At 45.8% G+C, this 16,006-nt stretch overlaps 1 protein-coding gene across 1 annotated transcript in view; it reads right to left on the minus strand.

The window, feature by feature from the left end:
• SLC27A2 (solute carrier family 27 member 2) overlaps positions 1 to 16,006 on the minus strand; it is a 49,205-nt gene that overhangs the window by 585 nt on the left and 32,614 nt on the right. Inside the window, exons 6-9 of the mRNA XM_004578084.3 lie at positions 13,665 to 13,755; positions 9,672 to 9,870; positions 7,563 to 7,660; positions 3,098 to 3,228 (exon numbers count right to left, since the gene is read on the minus strand). Coding sequence (XP_004578141.1) covers positions 3,098 to 3,228; positions 7,563 to 7,660; positions 9,672 to 9,870; positions 13,665 to 13,755 — 519 coding nt within the window. The remainder of the gene's footprint in view (positions 1 to 3,097; positions 3,229 to 7,562; positions 7,661 to 9,671; positions 9,871 to 13,664; positions 13,756 to 16,006) is intronic.

The following is a 16,006-nucleotide window of genomic DNA, read 5'->3' on the forward strand; positions in this document are numbered from 1 at the left end:
TTCTTGTATTTTTTTTTTTAATTGTTACATATGTCTGGGTTAAGTGGAATATTTCTTTTTTTTTTTTTTTAAGATTTATTCATTTTATTACAGCCAGATATACACAGAGGAGGAGAGACAGAGAGGAAGATCTTCCATCTGATGATTCACTCCCCAAGTGAGCCGCAATGGGCCAATGCTGCGCCGATCCGAAGCTGGGAACCAGGAACCTCTTCCAGGTCTCCCACGCGGGTGCAGGGTCCCAATGCATTGGGCCGTCCTCAACTGCTTTCCCAGGCCACAGGCAGGGAGCTGGATGGGAAGTGGAGCTGCCGGGATTAGAACCGGCGCCCATATGGGATCCCGGCGCGTTCAAGGCGAGGACTTTAGCTGCTAGGCCACGCCGCCGGGCCCTAAGTGGAATATTTCAACATGTGGCATAAACCAATAAAACCGGGGAACTGTTTTTTCCACTTCGTTATCTTTGTGTTGGGAACCTACAGTAGGTCCTTTCTGGGATCCATTCCTGAGAACAGCAGTCACTCTGCTGTGATTTGGAATGGAACCTGGAACCCGCCTCTGGCTGTTCTACTCATTATTCATTCTCCCTCTCACCCTCCATCTTCTCCCCTTCACAGCCTCTAGTAACTTCTATTCTAAGTTCAGGAAAATTATTCTAGTTTTTAATTTGCAATGTCTACAAATGAGAATACATGTTACTTGTCTTTCTGTGGCTGCCTTAGTGAGGTCAAAGTTGTATTTGATAGCCATAGAACTTGTTCCCAGAATCTCCACTAATGGACTCTACTATCATGAGGTAGTTTTTAATGCCCTTTAGGCTTTAGGGTTGGAGTGGGGGTGCTTGGCCTAAAATTCAAGATAACACCTCGGACCTGATTTGAGGGCTCAGTTAGCTAATTCTCCCCTTGCAAGTGCTGAGATCCCACAGGGGCACTCGATCATGTCCTGGCTGCTGTACTTGCCATCCAGCTCCCTCTTACGGCCTGGGAAAGCAGTGGAGGATGGCACAAAGCTTTGGGACCCTGCACCCATGTGGGAGACCTGGAAGAAGCTCCTGGCTTCTGGCTTCTGATTGGTTCAGCTCTAGCCATTGGGACCATTTGGGGAGTGAAGCGGATGGAAGATCTTTCTCTCTGTATCTCCTCCTCTCTGTAAATCTGCCTTTCCAATAAAAATAAATAAATCTTTTAAAAAAAGAGGACACCACTTGTGATGCCCCATCCTGTGCTGGAAAGCCTGGGTTCATATCCCAGCTCCATTCCTGATGCCAGTTTCCTGTTAATGCGCAGCCTGGGAGACAGCTCGTGATGGTTCAAGCAGTTGGGTTCGTACCAACCACACAGGAGACTTGGCTTGAATTCTCAGTTCCTGGCTTCAGAGTGAACCAGCAGATGGGAATTCTGTTTCAAAGCTTTGGGATCGCCTGTGGGGAGTGAAGGCTGGGGGAATGCTAATAGGAATGTGCTTGTCTAAAGATATTTTTTTTTTTAAAGATTTATTCATTTTATTACAGCCAGATATACACAGAGGAGGAGAGACAGAGAGGAAGATCTTCCGTCCAATGATTCACTCCCCAAGTGAGCCACAACGGGCCGGTGCTGCGCCGATCCAAAGCCGGGAACCTGGAACCTCTTCCAGGTCTCCCACGCGGGTGCAGTGTCCCAATGCATTGGGCCGTCCTCTTCTGCTTTCCCAGGCCACAAGCAGGGAGCTGGATGGGAAGTGGAGCTGCCGGGATTAGAACCGGCGCCCATATGGGATCCCGGGGCTTTCAAGGTGAGGACTTTAGCTGCTAGGCCACGCCGCCGGGCCCATTGTCTAAAGATATTTTTAAAATTATTTTTCATTTTATTTGAAAGGCAGAGATCTTCCACCTGCTTGTTCACATCCCGGATTCCTGTAATGGCTAAAGCTGGGAGCCAGGAACTCAGTCTGGGTCTCCCAGTGTGTGGTAGGGACCCAAGCAGTTGAACCATCTTCTACTATCTCCAAGAGTGTGCCTTCGCAGGAAGATGGGTTGAAAGTGAAGTCAAGACTAACCAAGGACTCTGATATGGGATGCAGCTGCCCCAAAATGGCATCTTAACTGCTATACTGACCGCCAGGCCATCCTGGGCATAAATTTCTGAGCACAAGATTGGATGCTAAAGCCTCAGATAGCAATACTATTCTCATCCTAACAAATGGTGGGAATGGAAGAGAGCATTCATACTCAGACAACCCTGTTTTCTCAGTCCGTTTGCTATTAGAGTGAAGACTGTTTTTTTTTTTTCCCTCAAAGTTAATGGAAATATCCAAGTATATTTCCTTTTCTTTTTCTTGTAAACCATTTGGTTGAAAGTAGATGCTAGTGTTCCATTAATATCAATAGAAATGACCCCACACATCCACCAATGCCTGGAAACCTGAGATTACTTTTCTCCAGTCTTTCACTACACTATTAGAATCACAGAGCTGTTTGAAGGTGAGAATGTTAAACTAACCAAAGGGTTAATGCTTGAGGAAGAAAAAAATGCCCTGTAGCAGGGCTAGATAGGTTAGTTCCAGTTGGTTAATGATGTCCAATTGTATTTCACAACACCTGAGATGGTGTTGTAGCGAGCGCAGCCCATATCAGAGTGCCCCATCGAGTCCTAGCTGCTTTGTTTCGAATTCAACTTCCTACTCATGTACCTGGGAGGCTATAGAAGAACGCCCAAGTGTCTTAGTCCCTGCCATCCATGTGGGAGATTAGGATGGAGTCCTTAGGTTCTGCTCAAAGTTGTTGTGACCATTTGGGGAGTGAGCCAGTGGGTCAAAGAGCCTTTCTCTCTTCCTTTGGCTCCCTCTCCCCTCTGCCTCCCTTCACTCCCCTTCCCTGCATCTGTCACTTGGCCCATACCTCATCAAACAGACTTTGTGAACTATTTGCTTAGACTGTTGCTAAGTGAACTGAAAGGGATTAGGATCGGGTTTCTGGTAGCTCTATTTCCTCATGTTTCTGTCTTCTGTCTTCAGGGTTTCCTGCAAGGGTGGTGAGCAATGTGGCAAGTGTAGGCGCACAGGGAGGAAGGGGAATTATCTCTTGGAAGATGACTGAGTCAGACAAGAGGCCCACCTGAATTCTGAGGAACCTGGGCCTTGCATAATTAGGCAGGTAATCCACAACATGTTGAAAGAGCTTCTTTCCATCGAATTCATGGTTTTCTTTAATCTTGATTGAGGCCATGCCAGTCCGACCCTCATGACCTGAATAGAAAGTGAGAAACATTTAACTATGTGTTTTGTTTCTGAAATTTCAAAAAACTGTGATCTGAGATGACATTAGAGTAAGAAGTTCTTTTGGATAATTAGGATTTTTTCCCCCAAATATCTGTCAAAGTTATTCTAAGTGAATACACTAATCTTACCCCTATACATTGGCCCTATCTTTGTCATACAGCAGCCTCTATGCAATGTGTGTTTTATGGATTATTGAATCTTTGCAACAACTCTAGTACAGATGAAGAAAAGAGGCTTAAAGACTTTTGAGACTTAGGCCTAGTGCAGTAGCCTATCGGCTAAAGTATTCACCTTTCAATGCCAGGATCCCATATGGGCATTGGTTCATGTCCGGGCTGCTCCACTTCCCTTCCAGCTCCCTGTTTGTGGCCTGGGAAAGCAGTAGATGATGGCCCCAAAGCCTTGGGACCCTGCACCTATGTAGTAGACCTGAAGGAAGCTCCTGGCTCCTGGCTTTGGATTGGCTCTAACCATTGCGGCCACTTGGGGAGCGAACCAGCAAATGGAAGATCTTTGTCTCTCCTGTTTTTCTATAGGTCTGGCTTTACAATAAAAATGGATAAATCTTAAAAAAAAAAAAAAGAAGAGAGACTTTTGGAGACTTGCTCAGGGTCGCACAGAGCAAACACAAAGCAGGTTGGCTGCAGATCTGGTCCTTGTAGCCCCTAGCCCTCTGCTTAGCAGCCCCTTTGCAAGGGGTAGAACTCTCCAGTGAAAGTCCTTGCTTCCCTGCCAGGGACACCTGAGCTCTGGCTGTTTCTGAGGTTACAGTGTCTGGTCTGTTTGTACCTCCAGGCACACATACCACCTTGGACATAAAGTTTCTAATAATTCTGCCTCTGTATTTCCGAGAAGCTGTGAACCAGATGAAGGCAGGTGCAGAGCTAAGCCATCTTGCACTGTCCCTTTCCTGTTCCAGAGTCTCAAGAGGGTGCCTCCCTTATGGCCCCTCCTGCCCACACCAAAAAAAAAAAAAAAAAAAAAAAAAAAAAAAAAGCGAAGCTAAGCTGCAGGGCTGATCACAATTACTCTTGTTTTCTTGTGAGGGCAGTGGTAATTAGATGCTAACATACTAATATCTTCTTCCTGATCTAGTAAACCCAGTGGGAGTCCAAGGCCTCCTCCCTGAGCTGCTTTGGCTGTAATTCGAGAGGGGGAAGGAGCAGGAAGCTGTCAGGTCGACCTTGGCCACCAAGGCCTCTGCTTGTGCAATCTCTCCCAAGGTGATTGTGTGTTTACCTACGGCCCCAGCGAAGGCAATAAGCAAAAGGGTGGGGGAAAGAAACATCTTTTCATCTGGTTTGCCTCCTATCTGAAGAAGGGAAGAGGGGAGCAGGTCCTCTTTCTTTAGGGAGTCTCTGCCACCTGTCAGGAATCTTGAGTGCCTCCAACCAACTCCTTCTAGAATTAGGTAGGGATGGGTGCAATAGAAATCCTCTGCTCTGCCTGGCCCTGGCTTCTGGCTCTGGACTTGGCAATTGTGAGCAGGGTACAAATGGACCTGCTAGATCTCAGGCCTGGGCCCTGACTCCCAGAGGAGCCGGGTCAGCCCCAGGGGACAGAATCCTGTCCCTAGCAATTAGGGGTTAAGTCTAAGGGACAGGTCTGGGAAAAGGCTCACTGCAGCTTTACTGTTGGACAGGGTAGCCATGGGTCCTACGTGGCCACTGTCATTAATTGTATTGTAGTTTATGAAACATTCAATCTCTCAATTGCATTACTCACATTTTAAACGCTCAGCAGCCACTTGCCTCCCATATAGGACAGTGCAGATACAGAACATTTTCATCACTGCAGATGAGTCTATTGAGAATGGAAAGTTCTAGAGGGTGGTTGGGCAGTGTGGGAGCAACACCTACAAAGAAATTAACTCCGTGCTAAGCCTATCCCTGGAAGTATCCTCCTGGTCTGAAGACCTTTAAAGCCATGCTCGGATTCAGTGTGCTGTGTAGGGCCGCTGCCCAGCTGCCTGCTGGCTGCATCTCATGGCTGGAATGGAGCTGGCCCTCTGGGAAGGCAGAGGCCAGAGAGCAGTAAGTGTGACCTGAAGAATTCTCAAAATCTGAAAGCGGGCAGGGACTTTAGAATTCACTTCTGCTATTTCACAGCTGGGAGAGTCCTCCCAGGTGCCCCAGCTGGGCACCAAGCCTTTCTTACCACACTCCAGCTGGTGGGTGTTCCCTACCCCAGGAGATAAGCCCAATTCAATTGCTGGTCTCTTTGGTTACACACACACAGATCTCAGACTAAAATTTGCTTCCTGGTCTGTCCAGTCTGTTCTTTTTAGTTCTGTTCACTGCAGCAACACAAAACACACTTGTTCTTGGTTCCGCTTGCCTGATTTCCCAGCACTTTTAAGGCCGTTGGCCTCTCTCTGTTTCTCTATCAGTGAGTCCAAAACGAACTCATACCAGACTCATTGGGAAACGGAAACAAAAAATCCAGAGATTCTGGTCATTCATTCTGTTTTAAAAAGTTTTCCAGATGATTCTGATGACTTCAAAATTTTCACTACTCCTGGGTGTCTGTGCGTGATAGAATTTTTTAGCATTTTCCTTTAAGTGGTACTCCAAAGACAACTCCTCATTTTCACCATCTGAAAGTATACGATGTGGTGGGAACTAGTATACTTGTAAGGTTGTGCTGTCATTACCATTATCTAACTCTAGAATATTCTCATTATCCCCAAATCAGACTTTGGTTTTTTTTTGTTGTTGTTGTTTTTATTTTTTTAAGAACCACTGGAGTCCTGTACTGGCCTAAGAACTTAGATTTTTTAAACACTCTCGGCAATGGTGATTTGCTGGTCTGGAAGCCCATTTGGAGGAACACTGGGTGAGGCCCTTCTGTTCCGTTTCCCGGATCCTTTCACCTTCTCATAAGCTCTTCTGGGTGGGTATCTGTTTTTACAGGTCAAATCCTGTGAGCAGTGTGCAAGAGCCTCACACAGCGCCACAGATGACAGCCATGGCATGGACTCTGCTGTTAATCCCAGTGTGTTTTCCTTGAGATCCATAGGAGAATTCTGTGCCTGCTCACACCCTGTAACCCAAGATGAAGCTATGTTTCCCATTGTGTTGTCACAAGACCACAGGAGAACAGACACAATTTCAAATGTTCTTTAAAAGAAAATGGGTTGACATTGTGACACAGCAGGTGCCTGCGTTCCAAACTGGAATGTTAGTTCAATTTGTGGCTACCTTGCGTCTGGTCCAGCTCCCTGCTGATGTGCCAAGGAAGGCAGCAGCAGATGACCCAAGTACATGGGCCTCTGTCATTCACATGGGAGAATCATGTGGACCTTCTAATGGGTGGCACTGACCCTGCCCGGATTTGCTATTCTGGCTATTTTCGGGGGTGGATGGAAGAGCTCTCCTCTCCCTCGGAAGGCAAAGCAACACATACATACATGCATACATGCATACATACATACACGCCTTAAGAAAAAAGAGTGAGTGAGCATCACAGCAGGTGATCATCACGGCACAGGGGCTTGGTGAAAAGGCACTTTTGAATTTCTGCTTTGAAGATGAGAGCGAATTCCCAATACTGAGTTTGGGCAGGAATTACAAATATTCCTAGAACCTTACATATGGATGTACTTTGGAGGTTTTTAGTCTTCTCTGACATTTGCTGTTTTGTCATAATCTTCATATGTATTTGACAAATACAGGGTTAGTATTTACATAATTAAAATGAATTAGTTCTCCTGACAAAATCAACTTCATGGCCAACAATACCCCTCCTTTGAGCAATTTGCCTGAAGTCAAACAAGCAGGGCTCAAGGTCAGAGCAGGGTTTTGCTGCTCTCTGGGCAGAAGCAGGTGCACAGATGCAGCCTTCATGGCAACACTTGGCTTCAGGTTCTCAGCTCGGGGCCCGGACTGGAGCCAGGAATCCACCTTATAGGTTGCATGAAGTCAACTCCTTCCTAATATTTACTGCATTTGCTCTCTGTTTAGAGGTCAGGGCACCACTTCCTAGCTCTCAAGCTTGTCACATCCTATCTTCAGGTGTGCCAGATACAGCACAGGACCCTGCATCTGGGAGCCATAGCTTGCCCAAGAGCCTAAGAAGAGCTGGGAGCTGAGTGCCAGAAGAAGGTCAGCTTTAGATGTATTGAATTGGCTTGGTAGACTGGAACACAAGGTAGACCTAAACTCCTTACTCCCTTGTGACTGAGAAGATTGTTTAATCCTCTCGCTGGTAGAAGAAGGCCATGACCAACCTTCACCTGAGGTTAGCTTTACGTTCAGTAACTACTTGGGGTTAGGCATAGCTGTATGGTATCTTGCATGTACCTGGCACAGGCACTCCATACACGTTGACTTCCTGGATGAAAGGAACGAGTCCCACAATGTCGGCAACTTCGGTGGTGGCCACATTTTCCCCCTTCCACCTGGAAGAAACGACAGGCTTGTAGAAGTGACTAGAGATTTTTGGCCCAGGTAATATCAGATGGCAGGTGTGTCTCCTTCAGATCCCCGTGCAGTGGCTCATCTCATCTTCCCATTGTGCCTGTCCTCTTCAACCCCTCAACTTACTCAGAGTCCAGGTATTCTACCTAGAAAGGCAATAAACATGGGTTTTCCATCTTACTATATAAAATAAGAGACACAGACTGATGTTCTTCTAATGTTAAAATGCAGTTTTTGTGGGACAGGTGTTGTGGTGTAGTGAGTTAAACTGCCTCTTGGGAAACCCATATCCCATATCCCAGTGCTGGTTTGATTCTTAGCTCCTTTGCTTCTGATCCAGCTTCCTGCTAACACACTTGGGAGAGAGCAGATGATGCTGACTCAAATACTTGGGAAACCTGGATGGAGCTTCTGGATCCTGGCTTTGACCTGGCTTGGACCTGGCTTGGACCTGGTTTTCCCTGGCTGTTGTGGGCATTTGGGTAATGAACCAGCAGCTGCAAGATCTCTCTGTGATGGAAGATTGTTCTCGCTTTCTTTCCTTTTTCTCTTTCTCCTTCTCTTTGTCACTCTGTCCTTCAAATAAACAGATATAAATTTAAAGAAAAACTACAGCCTAGTGTAAGAAAGGCACTGGAAATCAGAAATCTCAACCACTATTTGCTACATTTAGGCCTCTTGCTTTTCTTACTAGCTTAAATTGATATTTAATTCAGCTAGTAAAACTTTTGATTTTGTAGAATTCTATGCTTATACATCAGGGTCTCATGATATCAAAAAGGTTTTTCTTAAAATAAAAATTTTGTTTATTTAGGGGCTGACACAGTGGTATGGCAGGCTAATCCTCTACCCTGTGTAGCTGGCATCCCATGTGGGTACCAATTTGTTGTGTCCTGGCTGCTCTAATTCTGATCCATCTCTATGCTTGGATAGGGCATGGGAGGGCAACAGAGAACAGCCCAAGTGCTTGGGACCCATGTCTGTGTGAAAGATCTAGAGCTGACTCCTGGCTACCTGCTTTGGATCAACTCAACTCTGGCTGTTGCAGCCATTGAGAGTGAACTGGCAGATGGAGGATCTTCTCTCTGTCTCTTCTAAAAGAAAATCTGTTCTACAACAGCCAGAGCTGAACCAGGCCAGAGCCAGGAGTCTGGAACTCCTTACAGATCTCTCACTTGGGTGACAGGGACCCAAGTACTTGGCCCATCACTGGCTGATTTCCCAGGTGCTTAGCAAGAAGCTGTTTGAGAAGTGGAGCAGCTGGTACTTGAGCTGGTGCTCCCACCTGGACTGGTGATGTTCCAAGCTGTTTAAGCTACCACACCATAATGCCAGTCCCTACAGGAGCTTTTAATTAAAAAAGAAAAAAAAAAAAACATACTTTTGTATAATAGGTAGATTGTTAATAAAATATAGCCAGGTGCTGTTTTTCACTTTGTAAGAAATTGAAATTTATATAAATTCTTTAGCTCTCTCAGAAATCAGCACTGTTCTTGGGAATTAATTCCATTGTCTATTAGCACAACTCTGTGGCTTTTTGTGCTTACTTGGGGAGTTCTGTGGTGAAGACCATCTGGTTGGAGATGTAAAACAGGAAGGTGGGAAGGAGGGAGGGAAGGAGGAAGGATTTAACCACCTTTACTTCCTCTTCAACTAGATCAGCTCCACATTACTTTGCACTTAATTTTATCTGAAGAAAAATCCCATGAATGCAAATGGTGTGAAACCCTGGCTGTTCTAAGAGTGATCCTTGAGATGGGCTTCAGGCTGCATACCTCAGAGCCAGGTTTCCTGCCGTATTCTCACTGGGTGCTGCTCAAGCACATGAGCTTCCTGTGTATACCCCGAATTCTCAGAACAGAGAAGGTCTAACAGAGGTGTTCAAGAGACAGTAGGAAGTGAAACATTGTAAGCAAGGTGGAATATGACTCCAGTTTCAAAGTAAGCCAAATTGTGTGTCTGTTTTTGGCTCAACAATTCAGAGGGACTAACCGGAATGTATCTCCAACTCGGTCATGGAAGTAGATGAAATTATCGTGGCCAATCATTAAGAGGTCTCCACTGTTGTAATAGACATCTCCTTTCACAAAGACATCTCTCAGCTTCTTCTTCTCTGTCTGGGTCTTCCCTCCGGCATAGCCATTAAATGGTGTCAATTGTGTAATTTTGCAGATCAGGAGTCCGACCTCGCCTAAGATAGAAGAACGCAAATTCCTGTTTTATGCACTAGAGTGAGCAAATTTCATGATCAACCCTCTCTGAAAACTGATGCCATGTGACCCAGTGGCAATTAACTTGCTGCAGACAGTATCATTTCTGATGTACCCAAACAGGGGCATTCAAGAAAGTTCCTATGTTCCCACAGAAGGATTCCAGAAAGTGCATGGAAAGTGAAATGAAGACATTATATTGATGTAAAACATTTGCAATCCATGATGGTTTTTGATAGCACCCATTTTTCATGAACTTTTTGGAAATCCCTCATAGATATATCATATATATTTATTTATCTCATATATATAAATTTATATCCCTTCAACACATTATTCTGTATGACCACACTTGAGCTTATAATAGGGTTATATTTAATTATTTCCATGTGAATCTTCTCCTGAATAATGAGTTATACACAGGATTAAACAAAAACCTAAAGGTAAAGACTACCTAGGGCTAACTTACATTTTGCAACCATGACTATATAAAACATCTATTTTATAAGTAAGAAGTTGTTAAGTTTAAGACTATGATTTTGTCACATCTAGTGGTAAATTGGCATCTTTTGGAACTTCTGTCATTTCTTCTGAGGGTACTACAATAAGTCTCTTTTTCTCCCACTCTAATAAATTTACTATGTAGACCTTGGGCCTGGGGGTTTAAACTTCCAGCACCCTCTTGACTGCTGGTGGGCCTCAGGACAAGGCGTCTCATGCCTGGATCCCACACACCAGCCACCATGTGCACGTGGTGAGCTGTCCCTGGGCAGCCAGCAGTTGGAGCCTGGTGCCATTTGGTGCACTGGCTGCCCGGACAGGGAGCTCTGGGGTTTTGGTTCTTTGAATCGCTGCTTAGGTAGTTCCTGGTTGAACCCACAGTGCTTCTGGGATGTGAGTCAATCCTAAAGATGCCCAATGACAGTAACTCTTCCTTTGAAGAACTTGTAATTACTTAACAATGCTGAGCACCGAGCACCAGTTCATGCAAAAGCTAAGGCTCCAGGCTTGTCTAGCAGGATATCCTATTACCTGACATGATGATGGATCAGCAGACGGGTCACATTAGGCAGGGCCATGACATTAACTAGCACTCGAGAACCATATCCGGGGGTAGATTCTGTGGGGGATGTGTGAGCCACAACCTGTGGAAATTCTAGCCCCACTGGTTAGCTCAAGAGTTATGGTGGTGATGGACTAAGTTAGGTGTGACCAAGGAGCTTCCCATCAATCACAGGTAAAGGAACCCACAACAGTCTAGACTGGTCAAGGAGGCAGCACCCGAGTGTGCATCCTGAATAGGGTGTGGGGTGGGCCAGGCTACAACATTCACCAGCTCATACATGGCCAAATGGAAGGCCAGACTGAGCTGGGCACTGGTAAAACCCATTGGCATGTATGAGAACTGGGTCTGGGAGTGGATCAAGTGGAGGAACTTGGGAAATGCCTCTTGCGTGTCATAGCTCCCGCTGGTGAACATGTGGTCCAGACTTGGGGGTCGGACAAATTGGGCAAAGTAGCTCCAGCAGCTGGCTAATGTGTGAATTGGTAATGGAACGGGGTGTACCAGGTAGGACTGAACAAACCTTAGCCCACAAGCGAAACTAGAAACCAGCATGGAGCACAGGTCATGCCGAACTAGGCTCTTGCACTTACTGGTCTGCGTGAGCCAAGGACGCTAAGCCACAGTGTCTAAGGCAGAGGCCGGGATAGGTGAGGGGCTGAGCTAAGCTGAGTCAGAGCAATCACTGGCAGGCGCGTGATCTATGGCTGGGAACAGGCCCGGTTGGGGAGCTAAGGAGACACCCTAACTGGGTTGAGGCTCCCACCATTGAGTGCGTGGGCTGGAATGGGGGCTGCGTTCTGATCAGGAAGCGGTTGTAGTCTTCCTTGGCACTAGTGTGGACTGGGACTGGATGCACCAGGCCGGGTCAGACCCCAACACCGTCTGGTGTCCCGGAGGAACAGGATAGATGTGGGATGGACTAGGCTAGGTCTCAACCCCTACTGAGCCATATGTGAGCCGTATGTGGGTATGGATGAGCCATGGCTGGGCTAAAACATCCAACAGCAAGAGCCAGATTGGGTTGAAGGCCAGTCAAGAAAAGCCACTGTTCCTGCTAGGACAGGAGGTGAACTGAGTAGGTCTGGCTCATGGACTCCTGGTATGTGCAAAATCTGGCATTGGGAGGGGTTCTGATGGAGGAGCCTGGGCAACTCCTCTGGCAGGACACAGTCCCTGCAGGTAAGCACAAGAAGCATGGAGGCAAACAGCCCAGAATAGGCCATGGAAAGTTTCCCACTGGCATACATTTGGCATGGGTCAGGGGCAGACCAGGCTGAATCAGTTCACGTCATCCACTGGCAAATCCGAGCACCAGAACAGAGTGTGGGTCGAGCCAGGTTTGGCCGCAACAAATACCAGTGCACGATACGGAATGCCAAGGTGAGGTTGCCTGTGCTGGATGTGACCGCAGCACCCAACCAGTACACGTGTGAGAACCAGGAAGGGAGGGGGCAGAGCCAGCAGGGGAATTAGGGGGGGTTTCCTTGCTGGACAGCTACTCCCACTGGAGAGCATGAGATGGCATGGGGGCAGACCAGACTAAGCAGGGCCACAACACCTGTGGGCCTCAAGAGTGGGTGAGGGTTGTTTGGGCTTAGCTGCAGCATCAGCTGGCAGAAGCTGGCACTGGGGGCTAATTCTGTCAAGTCAAACCATAGAACCACCTGGAGAGTGTATAATCCGGGAGTGAGAGCAACCTGGGAGGGAAATAGTGGGCTCCTCCCTCTTGGGTTGCCACTCCCACAGGAGGGCACGTAAACTAGGACAGGGGCTGGGGTGGCTAGACAGAGAAGCACTCAACAACATCCGTGAGGGCTGGATAGTTGAGCTGGTTAGATAGAACTAAGCTTCAATACCCATTGACATGTACAAGAGCCAAATGGGATGGGGGACAGACTGGACTAGTCTGCTTCACATACTGGCAAACCAGGGTAGGGGGCGGGCCTGGTGGGAGTTATTGTGGGTCGCTCTGACTAGGCTGCAGCTCCCATTGAAGAACGAGTATGTGCTGGGCAGAACCAGGCTGGACTGCAACACCCATTGGTTCCAGTGGAAGTCGGGGCTGAAAACAGAACCAACCCAGCAATTGAAACCACCAGCTGATTGGGGCGAAGGACTGTGCCGGACCCTGTGCTTGGTAGAACACAAAAGAATCTGGTCTGGAAATACCTCAAAGTTTCTTTGGGGATCTCCCCAATTTAAATGGTGGACTCAGAACCTTAACCAAGAAAAGACAGAAGACAGAACAAGTCAATCAACCACCTCAGCTATATGTTGGCAGCGAAATACTGGGCAAACGGAGACTCTATGATGGACTATGTTAATCAGTGGATTCTTCAACAACCTCATCGAGCTTGGAGTGGCAAGGTTGGCAGCGATTCATAACTGGTGAACTATCAAAACCACCTGAGCAAGTATCTCAGAGCATGCCCCACATCCGGGACTTGGGGTGGGTGGGAAACTGGGTGGGGCTTCTCCCATAATACCCCCTTTACCTCAGATACATGAAGGAAACAATATGGAAATAATAGTCTTACCCCTTCCCTATAGCCCTTGAACCTTTTTACTGTAATTAACTGTGTAAAGATTGTTAAAAATATAATAAATCAAACTAGAAAAAAAATTTACTATGTGGAAACAAGATGTTGGTCCCTGAAAGTCATTTGTCAATAAGCAGTTCAGGTTAATTGAACAAAATGCCCACTCTACCTTTGGGAACTTGGACGCAATATCCATTTTCATCACGGACAGGTTCATCTTTCTCCACGTCATATTTAATCAGGTTGTAAGATACGACTTTCTAGTGAAATTAAAATATGTACCATTTGAGTAAAATCACTTTATAATACACATAAAATACCTTGTGTACATTTTGATGAATTTTTGTGTATATCCCATGTAACTACTACCAGCTCAAGAGGGTAAATAGTCCTCTGAGTAGGTTTTCTCCTGCCCTTTTCTATGAAGTTAGCCACTATTCTGATTTTATCACCACCATTTGATCTAAAATTTCAAGCAATTAGATAATTGAATGCTTTTGTAACTGCTTTTATTCAACATCTGTGCTATTCCATCTGTGTGAATGTTTTTATATGAAGCTTTTTTTTAATTATTATGTCATTTTCTGTTGTCCAAAAATGCCACAATTTATTTTCTTATCCTCTTGTTAATTGTATTTGGATTATATCTCATTTTGGACCATTATAATTAAAGCTAGTAGGAATATTCATGTACATGTGTCTTGGGGAATTTGTCACAAATGAGTTTTTAAAATCTTAATATGCCTCTGTTAAATGCTTCAAAAATTCAAGGAAATGTGATTCAAAATGCTTAGTAATCAAAGGCATAGTTATTTCAGGCCCAAGATCATATTATTATTAAAACTAAAAAAAAATTCAATACTATTTAAAGTACAATTCAATGTGGGCCGGGCGGCATGGTCTAGCGGCTAAAGTCCTCGCCTTGAACGCCCCAGGATCCCATATGGTCGCCGGTTCTAATCCTGGCAGCTCCACTTTCCATCCAGCTCCCTACTTGTGGCCTGGGAAAGCAGTCGAGGACAGCCCAAAGCTTTGGGACCCTGCACCCGCGTGGGAGACCCGGAAGAGGTTCCTGGTTCCTGGCTTCGGATCGGCACAGCACCAGCCGTTGTGGCTCACTTGGGGAGTGAATCATTGGACGTAAGATCTTCCTCTCTGTCTCTCCTCCTCTCTGTATATCCGCCTTTCCAATAAAAATAAAAAAAAATACAATTCAATGCAACAATTTTTCTTGTTAACAAAAAATGCAAATATGACAATATTGGAAGTAATGATTAGCCTTGGTTACTGAATCCATTTCAAATTTATATTCAAATCTATGGGATGAAGTAACCCATCACATGCTACATTGGTAGCAGATGATGTCATCAGAAACAAGTAATATTTATGGTGAACAAATTTAGATATTGCTTACATATGAGAATTTCAAAAATGTTCAGGAGGTAACCAATGCTATGTCAACTGCAGGGGCATTTTTCTCCTTTATTTTGATTTCCACTTTAATGGGTTTTATTTAAAGGCTAAAAACTGATAATCATGCTAATAGAATTATAAGAAAACGAATACCTAATGACAGGCGGCAGAATCCTCTGGGGCACTCGCTGGCTGGCAACCAGCCTCTCTGCAGCTCATCTTCTGAGTGTCCATAGAAGCAATAAGGAAAACTTGCCCTAGGCTTCAACTGCGAGTTTTGCCTGTTTTCCAAGTCTATTTAGCTTTGCTCTTCAACATTTGAGTTAGTCCACGTTGGATGTGTTCTAGAGAAGACTGACCTCGTCCTGATCACCTCCCATGGGCAGTAGACACTAGATTCTCGGTCTGTAGTTGTGCCACCAGCACAGTTTCCTGGGGTGATGGAAATACTCTCTCTCTACCCTGGTGGTCAGAAACCACATGTGATTCTGGAGCATTGGAAATGTGGACTTTGTGAGTGAGGACCTGAACTATTATTTACATTAACATTAAATAGCCACATGTATGTAGCCCGTGGTTGCCACACTGAGTGTGGCAGGTTTGGAGGGCAGTAGAGAAACTTGTGTGGTGTTGAGTTGGCCTGCTGTTGATGTACAGGGACTTTGGGCCCAAGCCAGAATACAAGAAATGGACAAAGAGTAATCCCTACAGCTAAGAAGTATTCAAGGCTATCATACAGCAGGCATTGAGCTATTACCCCTGTTGGCTTTGTTACAGAGCATTTAATGTAATCCTGTTAGCACTCTTTTCCCCTTAGGAATGTTAAGTATGGACTAGGCATTGGATTCAATATTTTCTCTTTTCATCTATGTTTCACACAGCAACACTGAGGTCTAAGGAAGAGAAGTGACTTGCCCCAGGTCACTGAGCTAGTATGTGATAATCTGGGATTTGCTCTCCAGAGCCAGAGCTTTTACACATACTGCCTCACGTCCTCTGTCTTCTTCTAGTTGGTTCCTGGGGATGAGGGTTGCCTGAAAGTACCAGTGCGGCTTGCTGGTGGCTAGGAAGATGGCAATGGAGGCTCAGGATTTATGG

The sequence above is a fragment of the Ochotona princeps genome, chromosome 6, assembly GCF_030435755.1.
Source record: "Ochotona princeps isolate mOchPri1 chromosome 6, mOchPri1.hap1, whole genome shotgun sequence".
In the NCBI taxonomy this organism is placed as follows: Eukaryota; Metazoa; Chordata; class Mammalia; order Lagomorpha; family Ochotonidae; genus Ochotona; species Ochotona princeps.